Source organism: Hemitrygon akajei, chromosome 1 (genome assembly GCF_048418815.1).
Source record: "Hemitrygon akajei chromosome 1, sHemAka1.3, whole genome shotgun sequence".
NCBI lineage: Eukaryota > Metazoa > Chordata > Chondrichthyes > Myliobatiformes > Dasyatidae > Hemitrygon > Hemitrygon akajei.
The window spans coordinates 165,307,044-165,333,678 of record NC_133124.1 but is presented as its reverse complement, the minus strand read 5'-3'; the positions used below and the strand labels follow the sequence as shown (position 1 = coordinate 165,333,678).

Here is a 26,635-nt window from a genome sequence, read left to right as displayed (position 1 = left end):
ATTCCATTACACCACCAAGCCAGCCACAACCTAAAATCTGAATTTTGATTTTAGTGTCAATGTGACATCATGAGTGGAAAATTACCGGGAGGTCTCCCAGGTGATGCACAGGTCTCTGCCTCACAGACACAGAAGGTCTCTGAATTGTGTATTGAAAGTATGGTTCATCAGCATCACAGTGAACATATGCTGCATAACAGTCTGCGGATCATGAAACAAGCAAAGATCTGTTACAACAAACTGAAACCTGAGGCACTTGTGAATATTCAACAGGCTGGTTGCAGAATTTTAATAAAAGACGTAGCATTCATTTTTTAAAGATTTAAAAAGTTTTAAAGATAAAGCATCTGCTGATCACAAAGTAGCAGAGAAATTAACTGATGAGTTTGTGAAGATCATCGCTGATGAAAATCTAACAACAAAACAAGTCTATATTACTGATTGTTTATAACTTACATAAAATCTATAAGAATTAAAATGCAAATACAGTGTACAGTAATCTTTTAATCAAAACATGTTCCATAGATGGAGACTGAAAGCCCGTTGTTGTTTGTTGTTATTGAACAGCTGATTCGGGTATTCTTCCAATGCTGCTGTGCTGCTTTTGTTAACCTGTACACGTTATATTTTCATTATATGAATGGTTTGTACTGAACAGTACAAATGATTAGGTACTTGTGATGAACAAGTGTAAGACAAAGACTGCTTACCGGGCGCGCACAAATTCAGTCTTAAGTGATGGCAATCCCAAGGTCTCTCCTGATGTATTCTAAAATCTGAAATCTAGAACACTTCCAGCTTCAAGTATTCCAGACAAAGAGTATTCAACCTGTATTTGGTTTAAAGATAAACTTCAACCCATCCTACTGACGGCAATTTTCCCCTGTCATCTGCCTGTCCTTCCTCACAGTCTCACTATACACTGTATCTACTTGCATATGATCTTCCCCATCCTCTGCCCTGTCACTCCGGTTCCAATATCCCTGTCAGATTAGTTAAACCCTACCCACAGTGTCATTGTTTCTTGGCAACTCAATCACTGATTATATTGGAAGTTTCCATTAGTCGATTTCACCTGGGCCCACTTTTGCAAAGTTTACCCGATAATTTCCAAAGGTAACAATTCAGAGACGGCTTCTTCCCCTCCACCGTCAGACTTCTGAATGTTTCATAAACACTACCTCATGGTTTTGTTTGCACTATTTAATTTGTAATTTATAGTTTTGTTGTAGTTGTATCACTGTGCTACTGCAGGATAACAAATTTCACGTCACAAGACAGAATAATAATTAGTCAATAATTATTAGAATAATTAGACAAGGCTTAGTTGGGTGAGTCGTGTCTCACAAATCTTACACAGATTTTCAAGGAGGTTACAAGGAAAGGCAGTGAACATGGACAGTCCACATGGAGTTTAGCAAGGCCTTTGATAAAGTCCTGCATGGGAGGCTGGTCCAGAAGGTTCAGTTGCTTGGCATTCAATAGTAAATTGGATTCAGCTGTAACCCCCTGGGTCGCCTCAGGCTTGCTCAGCTCGTTCTCAACTCGGGGGAGCAGCCTTCGGCCCCACCAAACTGGGTAATCAGCTCGTGTGGATGCTGTGTGATGTCCCCGCCTTGCCAAAGAACAGACAGGACACCATATGCGACTAAATGATTACAGTTTATAAAGATTACTATAACTAAGTAATTAATAATGATACAGTATACATGAAGGAAAAGAAAATAAAGAAAAGGCACCAAACTTTGATAAGTCCAAACCACTTCATGCACAACTGTTGGAGCTCAATTACTGAAGTCTTCTGGCTACCATTCAATCCCTTCCGAACTCCTCGACTCGCAGCTCAGGACCACCCGAAGTGGTCAACCAAGCACATCTATCTTCGTCTCCTCTCCTCGGGGTACCTCCTGGCCTTGGACCCCCGCTTGGGGTCCGTTCCTCTCCCAGTTCACAGCATCACGTCCTCTCTCTCATCCCCTCGCGCCGATCTCCCCAAAAGCCCACCAACAATAGCTTACAGACTCAGAAGAAAGAACAACATTAATCCCAAATGGTTTACAAAGGAATACAATTCTCGTTATCAGTAAATTTTAACCTAAACAAGCTTCCAGCACTCTCTCGCAACAAAGAACATCCTCTACATAGCACCATCCAGAGACAGAGAAGCAGTTTCAGCGACAGGTTACTATCGATGCAATGCTCCTCAGACAGGATGAAGAGGTCAATACTCCCCAATGCCATTAGGCTTTACAATTCAACCGCCAGGACTTAAGAACTTTTTAAAAGCTATTATTAATGCTTTTTGAGATAGTGATTTAGATGCATATCATATTTTTACTGAGTTAAGTATTGTATGTAATTAGTTTTGCTACAAGTGTATCGGACATTGGAAAAAAGGTTGAATTTCCCCATGGGGATGAATAAAGTATCTATCTATCTATCTATCTATCTATCTATCATTCCTACTTTTAACAAAACAAAGAAGCCATTTTGATTAACATACGCAGTAACAAAGAAAAAGAAGATACCCCCCTTTACACAGCATTGGTTTATCAGGAGAAGACAGAGATCTGTAGAAGATAGTTGATTCCCTCACAGGAGGTCTGTGACTGGTGGTGTACCGTAGGGATCAGTGTAGTGTTCATTGCTGTTTTTCATCTACAGTATATGAACAACTTCATTCATAATGTGGTAAACTGGATCAGCAAATAACCGTTCAGCACAGACTAGATGGGCAGAAGGGCCTGTTTCTGAGCTGTAGTACTCTATAATTTATCGTAACTCTATGTCTTTGCATTGCACTGCTACTGCAAAACAATAAATTTCAGGTCATATTAATCAATGACAGTAAACCCGATTTCAAACTGTCTTCATTTTGGAGTCAGGGAATTTGTATGATGTTTTGAAACTTTCTATCTCTATAATTGAAAAATCCTCAGCTTTCAGTCTCCTTCACACAACAGATTTACAGATGTGAGCTTCTAAATCAGGCTAAAACGTTGGCTGTGCTCCTGAAACAGGATCAGTTCAACAGTTCTGTACAAGGTCAGGTGTAGCCATTACTTCATCACTTTGAGAAACTTGTCGATGTTTCTGATCATATTCTCCAGAGCGTACAGAGCAAGGATGCATTTGATCATCTTGATCTGATCACCTCTCCATTGATTCGAAACCACAAACATGGAACGCTTCTCCATCCCAGTCAAGTCTGACAACATCGCAAACTGAGAGAGAGGAAGGACATGGGTATTAATGTACTTATAAACTCCCCAGGGTGATGACAAGTTGTGCATCAAATTCTGGATTAATAAGTAGAGAAACAGTTCCTTGTCATTTATCAGTGGAATCTTGCTGTGCACAGTTTGGCTGCTGTGTTTCCCACACCACAACATGGAAAACACATCACTGACGGGAGAACAGAGAGACCGATGGTAGAAGATCATGATTCCCTGAAAGTGGTGACACAGAAAGAGAGGCCGGTGAAGGTGGTGTTTGCCTCACTTACTTCATCAGTCAGGGCACTGAGTACAGGAGTTGGGACGTCACATTACAGATACACAAGACATCGGTCAGATCATTACCTTGTCCTGCAGCGGCTTGTATTCATAAATTCGCTTATGGTCATTCTCTTGTATCCCTAGTACTTCAAACTTGGTCCCAATCACAACCCTGTAAATATCTGGAAGAGAAAGGTTATCCAGATATCATTATCAATCTACTACATTGTGGTGACAATGGTTACACAGAGCAAAAGAAAGCACTTACATTTCTGTGCTACAATCATTTGTAACTTCTTAAATGTGTTCATTTGTTCCTTACTGATGCAGTCTATAGTGTTCATGTCAAATATGAATGCGACTCCATGAATTACATTTTCTGGCATAATGGGATAGTTTGCAAAATCCGAGTCGGGATTGAAACTGTGTAACTAAGTGAGACAATGAAGAACCGGTTACAAAGGAAGCAGCAAGAACACCAATGATCACAATCACTCAGTACTGAGGTGAACACTGACTGGAGGGACCAGTCCCATCAGACAAAGTCCAGTGGTCACGGTCACTGATCTACTGAGAACCAGATGGGCTCTGACCTCACTCTTGCTTCAGGGATCAGTGCGATCTCTCTGTCCCTGACAATCTCCAGCTGGGAATGTTGCTCTGTCCAGTTCACTGTTACTTTTCAGTTCCTTTCATTGTGGGTCCCCTCTGTCCCTACGAGTTGTTTAGAATTTGCTCTGAGCTCTTCAATACTCAGTCCCTTCCTCTGTTTAATGTATGAACATTTTTCCCTAAATGTCAGGATGTGATAACAAAGTTTGCAGATGATTCAGAAACTGTTTGGTCCTTCACACTGCAGGATGATACAGATGGTTGGTCAGTGTGTAAACTGATGGGAAATTTAATCCTGAGGAGTGTGAGCTGTTCAGTCTCCATCAGTAATGTGGGAGAGACAATTGTATGTTTTGTATCCAGGTTACTGGGTGATAGGAAGGTAAATGGTGTGTTCAGCAGCCTTTGTTCATGTTTGTTTCCTCAGACCATTCAGCCAGTCTAGTCTATGCTAGCTCCCTGTCAGCTCACAATTCTCTCATCTCCACATCAATTCCCACACGGTGGAGAGGTTGGTCCATAATGGATGCCAGCAGAAGGAAACGTAGGAGACAAGGAGGAGCTGCTCCAGTTGAGTTGGAGCAGGGGTCGGACCATCATAGGGGCAGGTGACCCTGTGACATTCACTAGCAGTGGAGCGGATGCTGGGGTTATGTGTTGCTGGGATTGATCCATTTCCCCATCACTGCTCCGTCTGCTGACCTGTGTCATGTGGAGGATGTCAGCACACCACTCAGTCCTCCCTCAGCCGGACAAGAACACTACATGTCCCAGCAATGTGTAAAGGGCAGGTGAGGTGGGGACGGCTGGCAGTGAGACACCAGGAAGAGTGGTGTGGAACTCCCTGATGAATCTCTGTCACACTGTCCCCATGTGTTACTCCAGGACTAATCTCTGTCACTAGCTCCGTGTGTTACTCCAGGACTAATCTCCATCACTGTCCATGTGTTACTCTGGGATTAGTCTCTATCACCATGTCCTTGTGTGTTACTCTGGGATTAATCTCTGTCACTGTGTCCCCGTGTGTTACTCCAGGACTAATCTCTGTCACTGTCCCTGTGTGTTATTCCAGGACTAATCTCTGTCACTTTGTCCCCTTGTTGCATTTGTTGCTGTTATCCTTGTATTTACATATAACTTTTACAGAGTGCAACCTTCCCTCAACTCTGCTTGTTGCTTCATCCCCATTGAACATGAACCCCAGTCTTCTGAACCATGGTTATTTTGTAGAAATTTTTTTATTGGAGCCATTTCCCCTTTCTCTCCAAGTTTGTTCATTGTTTAATGAAACTCCGGTGGTCTGTCTCAGAAATGTGAAGCACGGAAGAAACTTACGTTTGTTCTTTTGGGAACTCTCCCTTCCAGGATCATCTGTAACACTCTCATTGTCTGATCAGTGTTCGCCAGAGCGTTCCATCCAGCTGAATCCCAAAACTTTAAACTCCCTGCTTTGTAGTACCTGAGCTGTAAATTTTCAAAACAATGTGCATTTGTATAGCACCTTTCATAAGATTGAAGTTCTGTGTAATGTAGAACACAGGGCAGACAGTGTTTACACAGCAAGATTCCATAAGCTACAGAACAGTGAGCAGCAGAATATCTGTTCTGTGGTGTTGAATGATGGCTAAAGATGTCAACAGGACATTGGAGAACTCCTTGATCTTCCATCAGTGACAGGACATCCCAGGACACAAGGAAACTCTGTTTCCCTTGCTGCCATGGGTCTGTTTACACCCCTACAGAGGGCAGATGAATCTTCGGTGTACAGACTCTGAGACACTCTGACTGCAGCAGCATTACTCTAGATTACTGTATTTCAATCTCTGAAATCACCGTTCAATCTGAAACCCTCCAGCTCACTGAGAAAACCAAATTAATAAGGACAGCCTTGGGGTGAGAGAAAGACAATGTGGAGTATTACAAACAAGAGAAAATCTGCAGATGCTGGAAATCCAAGCAGCACACACAATGCTGGGGGAATTCTGCAGGCCAGGCAGCATCTGTGGAAAAGAGTAATAGTTGACATTTCAGGCAGAGACTCTTCACTAGCACTGGAGAAGAATAAAGATGAGGTCAGAGTAAGAAGGTGGGCAGAGGGTAGGAGAAAGTACAATGTAGCAGGTGATAGGTGAAACTCGGAGACTGGAAGGTGTGAAGTATAGAGCTGGGAAGTTGATTTGTGAAAAAGATAAAGGGCTGGAGAAGGCAGGAATCTGATAGGAGAAGACAAAAGGCTATATTTTTACTGTGCCCATAGACTTTTTTTTGATCAATTATGCTATTGTTTGCACTGTTGTAACTATATGTTGTAACTATGTGGTTTTGTGCAGGTCTTGTAGCTTTAGTTTTTGGTCTTGTTTGTCTGGTGGATTTGGAGTTCCTTTCTGGGGAACGCGCTAAGATGGTAGCGCAATATTAATATGCAGCAGCCTCTCCGGATTCTGGATTTGGGATTGCCAAACGTTACATGGATTTTCTGGTGTAGTCTGTTTTGTCATATGCTTTTGTGATATCATTCTGGAGGAACGTTGTCTCATTTTTCAACGGCATTGCATTTGTGGTTTCTAAATGACAATAAACTGAATCTGAAAAGGCTATGGAAGAAAGGGCAGTGGGAGGTGCAGCAGAAGGAGGTGGTGGGCAGGTAAGGGGATGAGGTTAGAGAGGGAAATGGGAATGAGTAGGGGGTAATAAACAGATGTTCCAGAAATTGATGTACAAATACTCAACAGATCAGGCAGCATCCATGCAGAAACCAATGGGGAATATTCCCAAGGGAAGGAATTTGTAGAATGACATTCTAACTAGGTGCTGTGAAATAAATTGAATTTGATTAGTGAGGTTAAGGTAAAGGAACACTTATGAGGCTGGGTTCATAATATGATCAAATTCACCTGAAGGTTTGAGCGGTAGAAAATAAAAGGTGATTTATCTGAGAGTGTCATGTTCCGGTCCATGAACTCTGTGTTCTGGTTCATGGTCCAGTCCGTAGACTTCAGACTCCGGGTCTTCCAGCTGTCCCATGTTTCAGTTGGGCTTAATCATAGGCACCTGAGTCTCATCTTGTGTCTGGGAATATAAGTGGCCCTGGGTTCAAGTGTGGGTGCTGGTTTGTCTTGTCAATATCCTGTCCTTGCTTCTGTGGGGTAAGTCAGGCAGTCGTTGCTGTTACCTTGTGGTTCAATCTGTCCCTTCCTGTCCTTGCCTCCATTGGGTAAGCCAGGCTGTCTTTACTGCTTCCTGGAGCCTGGACTGTTTCCTTTCCTTCCCCTTCTTTCTGTAGCCCTTGCCTGGAACCTCACCTGTTAACTTTTGCCTGAAGCCTCGCCTGCATCCTTGCCTATTCTCGCCATCAAGTTCTACTGCCGGAACAAGACTGGAGGCTTGCTGTATTCAGATAAGGAACTGTCTTTCATTGTTTGGAACTGTCTCTTTGTGTCCTCACCTTCACTAGATAGGTCCGGCCATTTGCCACTACCCAGTGTTGGGAACTGTCTTGTCGTGTTCAGCTTTCTGTGTATGAGTCCTGGCCCTACAACCTATTCCCAAGGAGGGGTCCCAGGTCTGTGTTCCGCGTTCCTGTCTCCGAAGACCAAGGCTCTGTGTTCCAGTCTCCCAAGTCTGAGCTTCATGTCCTCATCCAGTCCAGACGTTCCGCATCCTGCCCCCACGTCCAGTCCTGTTGCCTTGCCATGCCTTGTCCTTGTCTAGATCCGGAGTCCGAGTCCGCGTCAAACCCAGGTTCCAGGTCCCTGTCCAGTCTCTGGCTTGGACTCCTTGTCCAGGTTCCAAGTTCCTAGTTCCTTGTCCAGGTCCCGCTTTCCTACTCTAGTCCTAGCCCAGGCCCTGTATCTTAGTATCGCCTAGGGCCTGTGTCTTGTCCAGCATCATTTCTTCCCCACTTCCCTTGCTTTCTTGACACTCCTAGCCCTGTCCCTAGTACACAGTGTCTGTATCTTGCATTTGGGCCTGCTCTCAACACCCACCTTATGACAGAGAGTAGCGCTGGTCAAAGTTCATTAGAAGGGACACCAGCAGGGATGACAGCAGAATGGCAATGGCTGGAGTTTCTGGGAGTATGTCAGGGTGCAGGGACCCGATCGCAGACTGTGCACACTGTGATGTTCACTGAGTAGCAAATCCAGAGGGGCAACAAAGTTGGCATCAAAGTTCAGGCAGAGATCAAATATTTCAGAGAAATCCAGAAAACCAGAATTGGGAAACAGGCAGAGTTGATATTCAGATGGACAGAGTACAGATATGAATGCTGGAAAGGCTCAGGAAAACTCACTGGCACAATCTGGCAACAAACAGGTAAAAACACAGGACTAAAATACACTGAGCAATAAACGGACAGGCAGATGATAGGTGGAGCACAATGAGACAGACGTGGCTGCAAAACAGGCAATAATGAGAAACAGGTGAGAGGCGAAGTACTCAGTCGAACAGGAGCACATGGAAAATGATAACAAACAAGAGCACATGGCAATACAAAACCACAGACTGATGGCTAGGTGGAAAACACACAAAAAGACAAAGTTCAACTGAAGGTACTGACAGAGCAATTCAAAGGTTATTGTACAGATACACCCCAAAGTAGAAGAAGCATTCTAAAGGGAGCATAATGAGGTAACAATGACTAACAAGGAAAAGTCAAAGACAGCAGAAAAGCAAAAGAGCGGGCATATAAAGTAGCAAAAAATTAGTGCAAAATTGGATGATTGGGGAGATTTTAAAAATCAACAGGAGGCAACTTTAAAAGCCATAAGCATAGAAAAGAATAAATATGATAAGCTAACTAATAATATAAAAAGGATACCAAAAGATTTTTCAGATATAAAAGTCAAACGGAGGCAAGAGTGGACATCAGAGCACTGGACAATAATGCTGGAGAGGTAGTAATGGGGAACATAGAAATGGCAGACGAGCTCACAAAGTATTCATCAATCCTCACTGTGGAAGACACCAGCAGTATGCCAGAAATTCAAGAATATTAGGGACTAGGAGTGAGTGTAATTGCTGTTAGTAAGGAGAAAGAGCTTGGGAAGTGGAAAGATCTGAAGGTAGACGTCACCTAGACCAGATGAACTGCACCCCAGGGTTCTGGAAAGGGTACCTGAAGGCATTAGTAGTGGTTGTTCAAGAAACACTATATTCTTGAATGGTTCTAGAGAACTGGATAATTGCAAATGTTACACTATACACCCATTCTCCCAATCTGTCTCAGTTCTTCTGAATACACCCTGCTTTCTCAGCATGACCTGCCCCTCCACCAATCTTTGTATTATCCACTAACTTGGTCACAAAGCCATCAATTCCATCTTCCAAATCATTGGCATATCACGTGAAAGAAAGCAGTCCTAATATAGATCTCTGTGATTACCTCTAGTCACTGGGAAAAGCTCTATCTATTCCTGCTCTTTGCCTCCTGCCAGTCAGCCAATCTTCTGTCCATGCCATTAACTTTCCTGTAATACCATGGGCTCTTGACTTATTTAGCAGTCTCATGTGTGGCACCTTGTCAAAGGCCTTCTGAAAATCCAAGAGAGCAGCATCCATTGACTCTACTTTATCTTTCCTGCATGTTAATTCCTCAAATAATTCCAACAGACTTGCCAGGCAAATTTCCCCTAAAGTAAACCAGGTTGACTGTGTCCTGTTTTATCACGTGATTCCCAGTGTATCAAAACTTCATCATTAATAATGGACTCTAATATCTTCCCAACCACTGAACTCAGTCTAGTGAGTCGATAATGTTTTTTACAACTCCTCTATCGCCCCCCCCCCCTTTAAGTTTCCAGCGAATTGTTCACTGATATGGGGGGACTTGTATTTAAATAGCACCTTTCCCAGCCTCAGGTGCTCCCGAGGCGCTTTCCACACGATAGGTTGGAGTGGGGATTATTGGACCGTTCACTGCCTCCGATGTGGACATTCCGGTACATGAATGACAGTGAATAGAGCAACGAGTACATTCTGTGTGCTTATATTAAACTGACAGCAGTGTGTGTACCTCTGGTGTGAGAGACCTGGGAGTGTCTCCTGTCGGGACACAGGTTATGATCGCTCCCTGTGGATCCAGGGCCGAGAGGAATGTGTTGATGGTTGATGATTTCCCACCCGCCTCCAAGCCGAAGAGCAGGATGTTTATACAACCTCCACAGCCCTCAGGAGGTTTGTAGTTACATAAATAGTTCCTCAGAATGTCCAAATTCCTGCCAGAGACCAGGAGAGAGAGCATTAGCTGAGTGGGTAAAATGGGTTAACGAAATCATCACATTGACTTCTGTCGAGTTGGGATGACACACCCTGATTATGGGAACCTACCGCTCGTCCATGATTGGATACTGAAAACAGCCGTCCTTTGAAAAATCTGAAATGCAATGTGAAAGTTTTTTTTTGTTTTTAATCAAAGAATGTCTTTTTTTGTATCGGTGGGGGTGTTATCTCAATAACGGATTGAAGATATAAACTCACTGCTTCCCATGTTTGGCGCTGTGTAAACCCAGTGATCGGCGCCGGTGTGTTGACCGCGCCTTTAGCCTGCGGGATCCACGTACTTCCACGTATTGCCTGTACTTCCACTTTGCGACTGGTCGATGTGCGAACTTGGACAGGATGATCAAAGTGGCACAGGAACCAATCAAAATTTTACTGTGACATCGCATTCAGTCCGCTTTTGCTATTGGTTCGGATCCAGCGACACCCCTCGGGGCGGGCATGTTAACTCACAAAAATAGTCCTTTCCGTTGTCACGATCAAAACAAAATACCCCAAAATTTGTTCCAATCTGACAAAGACCCAGCAATAATGGATCACAACTGGAGGCAGGTTTTATTATTAAAACCACTATTTTTATTAGTAACTACTTAATATATAAAACAATTAGTCAGAGTAAATAAAAGTGTGTGTGTAAATGTGTATGCAGCTCCTAACAATTAAGTTTAGGAACAAGCCTGGAAAGTCTCTTCCCAAAACGAGTCTTAATAATCCAGTGTTAATAATAACGAGACGTAGTTGCGAGAGGGTAGAGACTGAGTGACAGCACCGCCGTCCGATGTCGAAATCCCACGAATCCACGCCCAAGTATCCAGAGAAGTATCCTTTGACACGAGTGGTCGTCACAACACCCCTGTACAAGGGAAGACTAAAATGTGATCGCCACCAATACTTCTAAACTCAAGAATGGATCAAAGTGGCAGTTACTTTAGCCACAGGCACTGCGTCGATCTTTCAATAAATCTCCGGCCAGGGAGAACTATGTAATTTGCAACGAGCCTGTCCCAAGCTCGTGGTCCGATGCTTTACGATGATAATAGACCATGGGGGAGACCCATGTCTGGTTACAGAGTCGCAGACTCTCTCACTGATCCACACACTAGCTTTTCGAATACAAAACACAGTTCATAAATATTCTCTCGCTCGCTTCTGCTGTCACTCAGAACCCAGCCCCGCCTTTTTGACGTCACTCAGTCCAGCCTCTTAAAGTGACATTCACAGTTAATGAAACGGGAGCCTCTAACGCTGTTTACAATACTATCACCCACGATCAGGAAACGGGACGGGACATTCCATCGAGAAAATTCTGACTCTTTGTTCCACCGGGGAATGTTGCTGACCTCCAGATCCTACATACCACTGGGTGAATTCCCATTCCCTCACTCTCTCTGTGGGTTTGGGAAAACAGGGTGCTCGGCAGCGGCTTATCTGAGGTATGGCACGTGCCCTGGGCACCACTTAAAGGGGGCGCCACTGAGCAGTTTCTATTAAAGTCAGACAAGACATCCTCGGATAGTGAGAAAAGAATTTTCTTCAGATGTATGATCTGTCTTTGATTATCACGGGTGAGAAGCACTAGGATGGCCTTATTTCAGAGCATTGTGCAAGAAGACCATGAAACGTTTCTTCACGAAGAAGGAAAGTGGAGCTGAAGGACGGAAGAGACAAAAGCTGGAGGCGGAGGAAGCCAAGAAGTCGAGCAAGTTCTTCATGCCCTTCTTTGAAAAGCCCGGAACAAGTTTTTCGACTCGTTCCATGGAGTCGCCTGCACCTGCTACAGGTTTGTTAGAATCCGAAGGTGGATCAAGTACAAATGCATCACAAGCCGAGGAGGAAGTCAAGTCAGATAAATTCATTATGAGGAGATTAAGAGTGAGGCTGCCACAGAGAACGTGCACATGACAGGAGGGGATGACGATGGTGGTGGTGGTGGTGATGTTGAGTTTATTGACGAGATTTTACCTGACGAGATTGAATCTGACGACACTGAACCTAGTGAACTGGATGGTGTCAAAGAGCCTCGAACTGTCAGACCAGAAGTGATTGAACAGCATGACATTGGACTTCTGAAGTTTGACAAGGATACTGGAAAAGCAATTCTGCCTGACGTGTTGAGAACAGAAATAATAAAGCTTGGTTCATTAGCGGCCAGCTCAGGGTGGAACAATGAGGCACTCCAAGGGGTATTTTGGAATGGTCTCAGTGACATTGTAGAAGATGAGTTAGTGGCAAGAGACGACACCGACAGCCTGGATTCCCTGATCTCCCTTGCCACCAGGTTGGACAATCACCTTCGAGAACTCCATAGGGAGAGATCTGGTTGTCCACCACCTTTGGCCACTCCACAGCATTCATTACCTTCTCCCACCAGCACAAACCTCTCTTCTCCTCCTGCTCCTGTCGTGGTTTCTTGAAATATTCAGGAGACACAGAAGATTCTTCGAGAAATTTATGTCTTTATTTGCAAACAAAAGCTGAGACAATTAATGAACGTGTCACTAATTGCCCGCCGAGCCTAGTACACGATATTCTTTATAGTAATTTCTTATCTTAGTTACATTAGCATACCTTCTAATCACCAGCACATTAGCTTCTTGATTCGCCACCTGTATTTTTTGTTCAGTAGCTTATACTTGTTCTAGTCTACTCCCTGGAACACGTGTCCCCCTTCCCGGCCTTGACTGGTCCCCATACCATCACACCACTCCACGATCCCGTCTACCACCATTATCTCTACATGCTTACTTTCACTGTTAGGCACATTCTTAAGGCACTGATGCGTTCAATAGTACAGAGACAATACAGAGATTACATTCTGGCTAATAAATTGGATACATGGCAAATAGCAAACACAAGGCTGGTTACATAGGAAACACGAGGAAATCTGCAGATGCTGGAAAGTCAAACAACAACACACACAATACGCTGGTGAAACATTTTGTGCTGGTTACATAGTTTTGGTTACACAGCGAACAATGCAACTTTATTCTCCAATTCTCCTAGAATAGCTCCCAACCCGGCCGTTTCCCCCGCCCCGTGAGAGGAATCCATGCAGCTGGGTCGGAACCGCCTTTCCCCCACAGAATGACGACAGAGATTGAGAGCGGGTGAGTGTCTATATTGCAGCCAGTCTGACCACTTCCGTGCTACCCGTCCCCTTCGGCCAAAGAGGAAATGCTCACCAGTAGAAGGGTGAGCCAGACAACATTCCCTTCCGTCCCCCAAACCCGTATGCAGATCCCAGCGGCTTTATGTTACAACCATCAGATAGTCCCTGCCTCTGTCAGCTCTAGTGGACTGAAAGTGGTTGAAGACATAGCCTCCCGGGCCGGAAATCCCTGGGATCCGTTGAGTATCTCTCTGTAAACCTGGGCTCTGGATGGTAGACTTCCGGTCCGGGTCACACACTGCATACCACCCCGTCTGTTATCTCTCCGAGAACCTTCAGGAGCAGGTACAATTTAACTTAATTTCCTCTCCTCAAGCTCCTATAGTTTTTGGGTACCCTGGTTAAGCCGCCACAATCCCCACATCGACTGGGCCACCGGGAAGATAACTAGCTGGAGTCCGTTCTCTCACTCCACTTGTCTTCAATCGGCTCTTTCCTCTTTGAAAGTCACTGCGACCTCGTCTGCCTCTGAAACCCCGACTTGTCCAAGGTTCCAGCAGAGTATCACGACTTGGGAGAAGTGTTCAGCAAGCAACGGGCTCATTCCCTGCCTCCACACCAACCTTACGACTGCGCAATTGACCTTCTCCCCGGAGCCCCTCTACCCACCAGTCGGCTGTATAACCTGTCCGGGCCAGAAAGGAAAGCAATGGAGGCTTGCCTAAATGACTCTCTCGCGGCCGGCATTATCCGACCCTCATCCTCCACTGTAGGCGCAGGTTTCTTCTTTGTAGGGAAGAAAGACGGCCCTGCGTTGACTACAGGGGTCTGAATAGCATCACCATAAAAAATAAGTGTCCCCTGCCGCTTATCACCTCAGCATTCAAAGACTGGAGAAGAAGCAGTATGTTAGGAGAGGATAGTGGACCACAGGAGAAAGGGAAGGAGGGCGGAAAGTAATAGGCGGGTGAGAAGAAGTAAAAGGTCAGAGAGGGGAATAAAGGACAGGAAATAAAGTAACAGACCTGTCGTAAATTGGGGGACCACTCCATCAAGCACCTCTGCACAATCCGCCGCAAGTGGGACTTCCCGGTGGCTCAATATCTTAATTCCATTTCTCAATCCTGTTCCGACATGTTGGGCATGGCCTTCTCTTGTTCCAAGATGAGGCCACCCTCAGGGTGCAGGAGCAATACCTACTGGGTAGCCTTTAACCTGATGGCATGAATGTTGATTTCTCCTGCTGGCAAACAAATTTAGCACCCCCCGCCCCCCCGACTTCATCTATTCCCCACTTTCACCGGCCTATTACTTCCCACTGGGTCCCCTCCTACTTCCTGTTTCCAATTAACATGTCCTTGACATTCCTTGTGGAATTCCATGGATTGCACCTCCTCCCGATGGAATCACTCTCTATGATTGGGATACAATTCTGTTGAGAATTATGGGGCAACTGTCTGAATATCTGTCATTGTCCATCTACTGACCTGCCTGTCAGCTGATTTACTCATTCCCCCGTTGCAACTGGACTGTCACATCATTATCATTGTATTTGTTGTCATTGTCTTCATCTTGGACCTGGGTTCTCCCTCAAATGGAACTAGAAATCTACCATGTAGCATACACTACTTCCTCATGATCCTTTAACACGTTTCAGTTCAATTCTCCCTCAATACACATCACCTGATAAAAAACACCCTGTGGCTGATTAGGTTCATTAGTGTACTGCTTAAGAGCCCTGACGGGTATCATATGTTCTTCTACTATACCGTGTCAGTTTGATTTGTCCAATCAATATTTAGATTAAGATCTCCCAGTGTAATTGCAGTCCTTTCAAACACACTTTTCATATTTTCCTCATTGGTACTTTATCAAGGAGAGGACTCAGTCTGTAGACCAGCCCCACCTCTGTCTTTCTCCCCCACCCCCGTGTTCATTATTTCCTCTCTAACAGATGTCCCACCAGTGACTGCTACATTACCTCCATCACTGCTGCCACTGCCCTGTGAAACTGAAGCCAGCAGAGTTTATAGTTTATTTAATATCTCTCTTTCTTCTTCCTTCCTCTCAGTTTAAGAAGTTGTCTGTGTTTACTGGGATAGACAAGCACTCCATGTTTGAATCAATGGAGAGGTGAATGGATGGAAATGATAAAATGCATACTCACCCTCCATGTTCTGGTTAATATGGTCAGAAACATCTGACCTTCTACAGACTGTGGAATTGACCCAGTCTCAGAACCCCAATCACTACTGTTGGATTGTTATATCTTATTGCTGTCCCGCTGTAGCCTCTTAGAGCCCTCCACACGTTTTACATCTACAACACCCCGAACATTTATGACATCAGCAAATTTACTAACCCATCCCTCCACTTCCTCATCCAGGTCATTTATAATAGTAATGAAGAGTTAGGGTCTCAGAACATATCCCTGGGGCACTCCACTGGTGACTGACCTCGCTGCAGAATATGACCCATCTACAGCCACTTGCCTTCTGTGGGCAAGCCGGTTCTGGATCCACAAAGCAATGTCCCCTTGGATACCATGCCTCCTTACTTTCTCAATAAGCCTTGCATGGGGTACTTCACCATCAAATGTCTTGCTGAAATCCATATACAATACATCCACTGCTTTTCCTTCATCATTATGTTTAGTCACATCCTCAAAAAATTCAATCAGGCTCATAAGGCACAACCTGCCCTTGGAAAAAGCCATGCTGACTATTCCTAATCATATTATGCCTCTCCAAATGTTCATAAATCCTGCCTCTCAGGATCTTCTCCATCAACTTACCAACCACTGGTCTATAATTTCCTGGGCTACCTCACCCCCTTTCTTGAATAAGGGAACAACATCTGCAACCCTCCAATCCTCTGGAACCTCTCCCGTTCCTATTGATGATGAAACATCATTGTTAGAGGCTCAACAATCTCCTCCCTCACCTCCCACAGTAGCCTGGGGTATATCTCATCCGATCCTGGTGACTTATCAAACCTGATGCTTTCTGAAAGCTCCAACACATCCTTTTTCTTAACGGCTATATACTCAAGCTTTTCAGTCTCCTGTAAGTCATGCCTACAATCGCCAAGTTCCTTTTTCGTAGTGAATACCGAAGTGAAATATTCATTGAGTGCCTCTGCTTTCTCCATCGGTTTCATACACACGTTTCCATTGTCACACTTGATTGGTCCTATTCTCTCACATTTTATCCTCTTGCTCTTCACATACTTGTTGAGTGCCTTAGGGTTTTCCTTAATCCTGCTCGCCACGGCCTTCTCACTCCAGCTCTCCTAATTTCATTCTTGAGCTCCTTCCTGCTAGCCTTATGATTTTCCAGATTTTTATTAATACCTACTTTTTTGAACCTTTTGTAAGCTTTTCTTCTTGACTAGGTTTTCAACAGTCTTTGTACACCATGGTTCCTATACCCTACCATCCTTTCCCTGTCTCATTGGAACATACCTATGCAGAATGCTATGCAAATATCCCCTGACCATTTGCCACATTTCTGCCATATTTTTCCCTGAGAACATCTGTTCCCAATTTATGCTTTCAAGCTCCTGCCTGATAGCCTCATATTTCCCCTTACTCCAAACTCCAATGCTTTCCTAACTTGTCTCTTACTATTCCTCTCCAATGCTATGGTAAAGGAGATAGAATTGTGACCACTATCTCCAAAATGCTCTCCCAATGAGAGATCTGACACCTGATCAGGTTCATTTCCCAATACCAAATCAAGTACAGCCTCCCCTCTTGTAGGCTTATCTACAAACTGTACTTATTGTGTTAGAAACCTTTCTGAACACACCTAACAAACTCCATCCCATCTAAACCCCTTGCTCCAGGGAGATGCCGATCAATATTAGGGAAATTAAAATCTTGCACCACAACAACCCTGTTATTATTACACCTTTTCAGAACCTGTCTTCCTATCTGGTCCTCGATGTCCCTGTTACTTTTGGGTGGTCTATAAAAAAACACCCAGTAGAGTTATTGACCCCATCCTGTTCCTAACTTCCACCCACAGAGATTCAGTAAACAATCCCTCCATGTCTTCCTCCTTTTTTGCAGCCATATCACTATCTCTGATCAGTAGTTCCACGCCCCCACTTCTTTTGCCACCCTCTCTGTCCTTTCTGAAACATCTGAAGCCTGGCACTCCACGTAACCATTCCTGCCCCTGAGCCATCCAAGTCTCTGTAATGGAGACAACATCATAGCTCCAAGTACTGATCCACATTCTAAGCTCATCCGCTTTCTTCATGATGCTTCTTGTGTTAAAATTGATGCATCTCAATCCATCGATCTGAAGGCATCTTTTCGGTATCACCTGCCTATCCTCCCTCTCACACTGCCTACAAGCTTGCTCAATTTTTGAGACAACCATTCCTTCCTCCGTCTCCTCAGTTTGATTCCTACACCCCAGCAGTTCTAGTTTAAACTGTCCCTAACAGCCTCAGCAAACCTCTCCGCTAGGATATCGGTCCCCCTCAGATTCAAGTGCATCGCGTCCTTGTTGTTCACATAATACCCACCCCAAAAGAGGTCGTAATTATTCTGAAATCTGAATCCCTGCCCCCTGCTCCAATCCCTCAGCCACATATTTATCCTTCACCTCATTCTATTTCTATACTCACTGTCATGTGGCACAGGCAGTAATCCGAGATGGCATGACATCTAAAACATTGACAACTTGTATCGATGTGTAGTGGAGAGTATTTTGACTGGCTGCATCACAGCCTGGTAGGGAAACACCAATACCCCTGAAAGGAAAATTCTACAAAAGTAAGTGTCTACAGCCCAAGCCTTCACCGGTAAAGCCCTCCCTACCATTGAGCACATCTACATGGAGCACTGTCGCAGGAAAACGACATCCATCATCAGGACACCTCGCCTCCCAGGTGATGTTCGCTTCTCACTGTAGCCATCCAGAAGAAGATACAGGAACCTCAGGACTCACAGCACCAGGTTCAGCGACAGTTATTACCTCTCACCATCAGGCTCTTGAACGAGTGGAACGAACTCGCTTGCCCCATCACTGAACTATTACCACAGCCTATTGCAAACAAGAGAAATCTGCAGGTGCTGGAAATCAAAGCAACACACACAAGGGTCTCGGCCCAAAATGTCATCTGTGCTCTCGTCCATAGATGCTGCCTGGCCTGCTGAGTTCATCCAGCATTTTGTGTGTGTTCCACAATCTATGGACTCATTTTCAAGGACTTTTCATCTCATGTTCTTGACATTTGTTGCTTATTTATCTATTATTATTATTATTATTATATTTTGTATTCGCACAGATTGTTGTTTTTACACACTCTGACAAGAGATCAACAGGAGGATGGTTCAGACCCAAGTGCTGGAGTATCGGAGACTGGAATCGATACATCATATGAGACTGAAATGAAGACAGGGTTTTCAGCTAGGCAGTAGATGAGGATCCAAAATTGAGCTGATTATTGAGCTCCAAACCTCAGTTCAAGTGTTCCTTAAATATTAAATCCTTGCCCCAAAACATGGTCGCCAGTCAGCGGGGTGGGCTGAATCTTTAAAGAGGCCATGCCAACTATCCATACTACGGAGAGTTAGAGTGTCTAAACCCCAGAAGCTGGCACGGTTGGGTGTGTTTCATAATACACACTGGTTGTCCACTCTGTTTGGTGTGGTCTTTCATTGATTATATTATGCTTGTTGAACTTACTGAGTATGCTGGCAACAAACTGAACCTCAGGGTTGCATATGGTGAATAAATTAACTTTGAACTTAGTAGCAAAGCCACTTGTGAAGTCCAGGAGTTGGACTTGGTTGTCAGAGGCCATGTGACATGCACCCCAGTAGCAGCATGTAATAGGTAGTGGGAGCTTATCCACACTACAACTCCCAGTTATGTAGCACTAGATGAATCAATAATGGTACATTTATCATGCAAGCGTACCTCACACTTCACTGCAATGTCAAGCAGAGGAGCTGGAAATCCCCTTGAGAGTGTGTGTTGTAACAGGAAATCTGAAATTTGTCCCATGTTGCTGATAAACTTAACCCTTCAGGTTATGAATATAACTGAAATTAGTAAACATCTTAAATGTCCTTTCTTATGTGAAAATGATTGGGTATTGTTCATATCCATGGTTAACACCATGACTCTCCAAGTTATTTAATAATTCAAGAATACACAGGTTTTGATGAGGCAATTTCTGCACTGAACCTTTTACTCTCATCCCTTTTGTTCATTACTCTCTCCTGCCTTCCGCCTGGTCATGTCTTGCCCTGCCCATCCTGCCTTTCACCAAGGGTACAGAATCTCTCTGACAACCTCATTTGTCCTGGGTGTCCTTTTGTTGTCCGTACGTAGATGATTTGAGTAAGGTGGTGACATTGATGGTGAGACAGTGTGTATCGAGATGGTCAGTTAGACCAGTCTGAGCCCTCATCCGTCCCACAGCTAACAGGAGTGTGGAGATGCTCGAGCAAAATCGGCTCATCTTTTTTCAGATCAATTAATTAATTATCTTATCTATTTATTTATTTATCCACTTATTCATTTATTTTTCCATTGAGACACAGCACAGATTAAACCCTTCCAGTCACACTGCTCAGCAATCCCTGATTTAATTACGGGGCAATTTACAAAGACCAATTAACCTACAAACCTACATCTTTGGACTGTGGGAAGAAACTAGAACACCTGGAGGAAACCTTCGCAGTCATGGAGAGAACGTACAAACCCCTAACAGGCAGTGGTTGGAATTGAGCCCAGTTCACTGGTACTGTAAAGCGTTGTGCTAACCACTACACGACTGTCCAGCCCCAGTCTCATTGCTGATACGAGTGAGCACTGCTGTCTCGGTGGGGAGGTCAGACAGGATGACACAGGGCATGTTGTTCCCAGTGGAATGTGTCAATGCTGTAGCTCCTCAGCTGTGTTCTCGGTGAGGCCTGAAACCCCTTTCTCCATCCACCATTGATCATTTGCTCAGTCTGCTCTCCATAAAGTCACTATTCTGAAATAATACATTTATTTATCACACGTACATTGAAACATAGTGATATCATCATTTAGCATGCAATCAAATCAGCGAGGAATGCACTGAGCAGTCAGGTAGTGTTGGCCACAACTCACTCACCTGTCTGTCTTTGGAACGTGGGAGGAAACCACAACACCGGAGGAAAACCAAGTGTTCACAGGGAGAAAGTACAGATTCCTTACAGGCAGTGATGGGAATTGAACCCAGATCGGTGATCACTGGTGCTGTTACATTGGCCCTTCAACCCATCATGCCCATGCTGACATTTTATAACCATCTACACTAATCCCAGCTTCTGCAATAGGTCCATGTCTTTCTCTGTCTTGCTGAATTGCCTCATTTAAGTGTCCATCTCGATGACTCTGAAATGAAGTGATTCCAACACCTCTTCTGGCAACATTTTCTAGATATTAGTGACTATTTGTATAAACTGTCTTTGTTCCCATTTGAACCCCCTTTGCCCTACACACCATTGTTGTTGAGATTGCTCATGATAAAGAGAAATAAAACTGATTTTTTTACCCTATCTATCCATCTTATATCCTGAACAAGACCATAAGACATAGGAGCAGAATTAGGCCATTCAGCCCATCAAGTCACCCCCTCAGACTCCTTCACCTCAAGGAAAACAAACCCAGCTTTAAACTCTGACTTAAGTAAAGTGCTCAACTGCAGGCAACATCCTGATGAATCTCCTCTGCACTCTCTCCAGTGGAACTGGTCCCTGCTACAGGATGGAGACCAGAACTGCACAGAGCCCTCCAAGAGCAGCATAGCCAGGAGTTTATGATGTTACAACATAAAGACCCAATATTGCTCTTCTGTGTACAGACAGATGACAATTTTTCCCAAAGTGATGTCCCACTGACATTTCCACCAGCTGCCCAGTTTCACACCCAAACGTAAAGTTGAGTGTCGTCCCATCTCAAATAGACAATCTACGTATTGTTACAGAAATTCTCTTGGACACACTAACTAATTCCACACAGACTGTGCCCTTTATTCTAAAGCAACCCCAGGAAATGGTGGGAGAGTTGAAATTCCCCACAGCTCTAACCCTATTCCCACTGCACCTTTGTTTGATTTGCTGACATATTGTACCTATTACTCTACTGCTTCAAGCCTGTGGTACAACACCAGAAAATGATCTTCTGTCTCGTATTTCTAGATTCTACATACTTGTTTCATTGGATGATCCCTCCAGGATCCCCTCTCCAGGTATCACTGTCCATTGTCTCTGAAATCTCTTACTGAAAACACTTGGCGTAAGGCATTGGGTTCTGATTACTTGTCTCCCATTAGTCCTATGATTTTTAAAGGTCCTTCCCTGTTATTTCAATTTAGTGTGCATTTTCAGTGGGAAACTTTGTGACCTACAAAGTGAAGACATTTGGAAAGTTTTCATTTAATGTAACACATACAAGATTCTGGAGGAACTCAGCTGGTCTGGCAGCATCTATGGAAATTAATAGACTGTCAACGTTTTGGGCCATGACCCTTCTTCAGGGGAGGGGGGGGGGATGATGCCAGAATAAAAAAAATGGGGAAAGGGAAGGAGTCGTTCTGGTTTGTTCAATCAATATGTGGATTAAGATCTCCCAGGGTAATTGCAGTCCTTTCAAACAGACTTTTCTTATTTTCCTCAATGGTACTTTATCAAGGAGAGGACTCAGTCTGTAGACCAGCCCCACCTCTGTCTTCCTCCCCCACTCCCCATGTTCAATATTTCCTCTCCAACAGATGTCCCACTAGTGACTGCTACGTTACCTCCATCGCTGCTGCCACTGCCCCGTGAAACTGAAGCCTGCAGAGTTGATAGTTTCATTAATATCTCTCGTCTTCTTTCCTCTCAGTTTAATAAATTGTCTGTGTTTACTGGGATAGACAAGCACTCCACGTTTATGGTTTTGAATCAATGGACAGGTGAATGGATGGAGATGATAAACTGCATTCTCACCCTTCATGTTCTGGTTAATATGGTCAGAAATATCAACAATAATTTCAGAGTGGCATTGTAATCACCACATCTGACCTTCTACAGAGTGTGGAACTGACCCAGTCTCAGAATCCCAATCACTACTGCTGGGTTATTATTTTAATTGTGTTTTTCCTTGTAGTTTTAGCGCTCTTTACACTCATTTACATATTTGTATAATCATCCGTTGTCAATAAACTTCTTGTAACTTGAACTATATTTGGTTCTATTTTTCTGCCTTTTCTTTCCCTGCAAAGTTGAAGGGACAATCAGTCAGTCTCTGCTGAACACATTCCTTATCTAAACTGGCCTGGACTGGCTGATGGTAGGAAAGAAAACCACGTGCTTACATTTCCTAATTATAGCCAGTCACAATTTGTTCCTTCACTGCCTTGCTTGTAGGTGCAAACTGACCGTGCCTGTCCTGTACTATACATTCATTTAATGAAAGAGGAGGAGTTGCAATAGATGCCTCATTTTCAACTTCTAAAAATCCTTCCGTGCAATGTCATCACCAGATAGACAGGAGCACGGTTACTTTTTCTGGGGTTTTAGCTTTCATAAGTCGAGGGATAGAGTTTAAGAGACGCAATGTAATGTTGCAGATCTATAAAACTCTGGTTAGGCTACACTTGGAGTATAGTGTCCAGTTCTGGTCGCCTCAGTATAAGAAGGATGTGGAAGCACTGGAAAGGGTACAGAGGAGATTTACCAGGATGCTGCCTGGTTTAGAGAGTATGGATTATGATCAGAGATTAAGGGAGCTTGGGCTTTACTCTTTGGAGAGCAGAAGGATAAGAGGAGACATGATAGAGGTGTACAAGATATTAAGAGGAATAGACAGAGTGGACAGCCAGCGCCTCTTCCCCAGGGCACCACTGCTCAGCACAGGAGGACATGGCTTTAAGGTAAGGGGAGGAAAGTTCAAGGGGGATATTAGAGGAAGGTTGGTTGGTGCATGGAATGCACTGCCTGAGTCAGTGGTGGAGGCAGATATACTAGTGAAGTTTAAGAGACTACTAGACAGGTATATGGAGGAATTTAAGGTGGGGGGTTATATGGGAGGCAGGGTTTGAGGGTTGGCACAACATTGTGGGCCGAAGGGCCTGTAATGTGCTTTAATATTCTGTGTTCTATGTTCTATGTTCTGGTGTCACAGCAGGAGCATAAGTGTTTCATGTCTTTCTGTTCAGTGGGGCAGGGTGGGATGTGCAGCAGATAAATTAACCTTCTAAAGGGTCTTAGTCAGAACTGTGGCTATAAACATGGAATTTCAATTTTCAGATAAATTGGGAAATCACATTGATCCTGGATCCCAATAAATGGTATTTGTAAATGACTTTTTAGAGCAGCTTGTCGTGGAGCCAACTAGGGGAAAACAATTCTGGATTGGGTGCTGTGTAATAAAACAAATTTGATTAGGGAGCTTAAGCTAAAGGAACACTTAGGACGCAGTGATCACAATGTACAAGATGTCATCCTGCAATTTGAGAGGGACAAAATAAAGTTAGATGTATCAGTATTGCTGTGGAGTAAAGGGAATTATAGAGGCATGAGAGAATTGCTGGCCAAAGTTAATTGGAAGGGACTGTCACAAGGAGGACAGTAGAACAGTAATGGCTGGAGTTTCTGGGACAATTAGAAAGGCACAAGATTGATACATCCTAAAGATGAACAACTTTGGAAGGATTTTGCAAGCATGACTGTTAATGGATGTCAAAGACAGCAACAAAGCAAAAGAAAGGTTATATATAATATACAGCAATGAGTGGGAAGTTAGAGGAATGGAAAGATGTTAAAAACGAACAGAAGGCAACTAAAAATCAATATGAAGAGAAAATGGAATACAAAGGTAAGCTTGCCAATAATATAAAAGAGGACAGCAAGAGCTTCTTTTCAGACATATAAAGAGTAAAAAAGAGGTGAGGGCTCCACTGCCTCAATTGAGCCTGTACATGCCACACTGCAACTATCCTGCAGCTTCAAGACTTCAGTTCACACCAAAAATAACGGATTGTACAGGCATATCAAAACTTAACTCTGACAGAGAAATTACAGGCTATTGATTACACTGATCATTTTCAACAAAAAAATACGATTAATAGAATAGTAAATAGTTGTATATGTTGCCAACAAGTCAGTGCTGTGCTTCACCAGAACCATATTAAGCTGGAAGATTTGCTAGCATTGGAAAGGATCCAGAAGAGATTCATGAGAATAATTCAGGACATGAAAGGGTTAATGTATGAGAAGCTGACAAAACAGGTACATAGCTCTGGGCCTGTATTCCCTGGAATTTAGAAGAATGAGGCGGGATGTCTCATTAAGACCTATCAAATAATTTAAGGGATAGATAGAGTGGATGTGGAATGGATGTAGAGATGATGTGGAGTTCAGGATCATAGTGCACAGCCTGGGAATGGAGGAGCATCCCTTAAGAACAGAGATGATCAAGAATTTCTTAAGCTGGAGAGTGGAGAATCTGTGGAATTCATTGCCATTGACAACTTTGGATTCCAAGTCACTGCGTATACTTAAAGTGGAAGTTGATGGGTTCTTGATTAGTCAGGGCATTAAAGTCTACAGGAGACAGCAGACGAATGGGGTTGAGAAGGATCATAATCAGCCATGATGGAATAGTGGTGGAGATTCAATGGGCCGAATGGCCTAATTCTGCTCCTATTTGTTATGGTCTTAACACACTTTGGAAACTGCATATGTTCCAGGTCACTGTGGTTCTGAGTATTATATTCAATGAGGACAAATTACGATGAATTACAGTACTGTAAGGAGATATAGAGCTTAATTACATGGTGTCATGCCTTTCCTCAGTGTCAGCCAAACAGAAGATCATTGAGTTCAGGGAAGAGAAAGGTGCAGAGCATATGTCCCTGCCTACATGAAAGTCTTTGAGGTTCAGAGGGTTGATAATTTCATTTTCCTAGGAGTGAACATCTTCAAAAGCCACTCAAGTTCCAACCACACAGACATCACAGGGATGAAAGTTCGCCAGCGCCTCAACTTCCCCAGGAGGTAAAAGAAATTTAGTAGGTCCCGCTTGACGCTCACCAATTTTATCATGCACAGCAGAAAGCATCCTATCCACAAGCATCATGGGTAGTATCTCTGACCAGGACCGAAACAAACCGCAAAGAGTTGTGACACAGCTCAGCACATCACAGAAACCGATTTCCATCCATTCACTCTGTCTCCCCTTATTGTTGCCTTCGGAAATAAGCCAACATTTTCAAAGGCCCAGCTACCCTGGACATTTTATCATCTCCTCGCCCCCGTATCAGCCTGAAGATAGAAAACCTAAACCCGCGTGCCTCCAGGCTCAAGGGTTGTTTCTATCCCATATTTATGAAGCTGTTAAATGGTCCCCTAGTGTAAAAAGTTGGACTTTATACTTCACGATCTAACTCCGTTTGACCTTGCACCTTATTGTCTAACTGCTTCTGTTGCTGTGACACTTCACTCTGCATTCTGTTATTGTTTGGCCTTGAATGACCTCAATACTCTGTATAATGAATCTGCTCTGTATGAACATTTGCAAAAATAAGCTTTTGCTCTGTATATTGGTACATGTGACAACAATAAACCAATTCCAATTTATACACACCTTGCCCCATTAGTGATAACCGCATCCAAGATCCCAGGTTGGTTCCATGAAGCACTGCTCCAGGAAACCATTCAGGAACTGACCTCATAGCTTCCTTCCCCAGTTGTGGATTGCTGATTCCATTGAAGTGGCACATCATAAGAGGATTTTTCTCATGTCACTTCTAACTCGGTTCCCTTTTACATTTGTGATCTCTGTCCTTGAACCCTCCACCGAAAAAGAACATCAGCCCAATATTCACTACCCAGAGCCCTGTCATTTTCTATTCAACTTCCCTTTGATGTTCCCTGAAGAAAACCCCCCTCTCCAGTCTCTCCTGGAATAATGAGGATGGTTGTCAGATAGGATAGCCAGCAGTCTATCTGACAAGTGGCTAAATAAGAGGAATTATGTTAGTAAGGATGGAAAATTATCTCCTTCATGGAAGCCAGAGATGGAATAAATGGGTCTTTTTCATAAACACAAGAGATTCTGCAGAGGCTGGAAATCCAGAGCAATAGGCACAAAATGTTTGA

At 43.8% G+C, this 26,635-nt stretch overlaps 3 protein-coding genes across 3 annotated transcripts in view; 1 reads left to right on the top strand and 2 right to left on the bottom strand.

Moving 5' to 3' along the window:
- Positions 1–26,635, bottom strand: part of LOC140732028 (uncharacterized) — a 559,606-nt gene that overhangs the window by 181,462 nt on the left and 351,509 nt on the right. The gene's annotated exons all lie outside the window — the stretch shown is intronic.
- The window catches only part of LOC140732009 (uncharacterized), a 334,699-nt gene that overhangs the window by 71,517 nt on the left and 236,547 nt on the right, over positions 1–26,635 (top strand). The gene's annotated exons all lie outside the window — the stretch shown is intronic.
- LOC140735444 (interferon-induced protein 44-like) lies at positions 1,741–10,713 on the bottom strand. Its single transcript, XM_073060572.1, has 7 exons — positions 10,587–10,713; positions 10,437–10,482; positions 10,123–10,324; positions 5,445–5,573; positions 3,766–3,928; positions 3,582–3,679; positions 1,741–3,224 (listed from the first exon to the last, which is right to left on the bottom strand). The coding sequence occupies exons 1-7, from the start codon at positions 10,594–10,596 to the stop codon at positions 3,060–3,062; spliced, it is 813 nt and encodes a 270-aa protein (XP_072916673.1). The 5' UTR covers positions 10,597–10,713; the 3' UTR covers positions 1,741–3,059.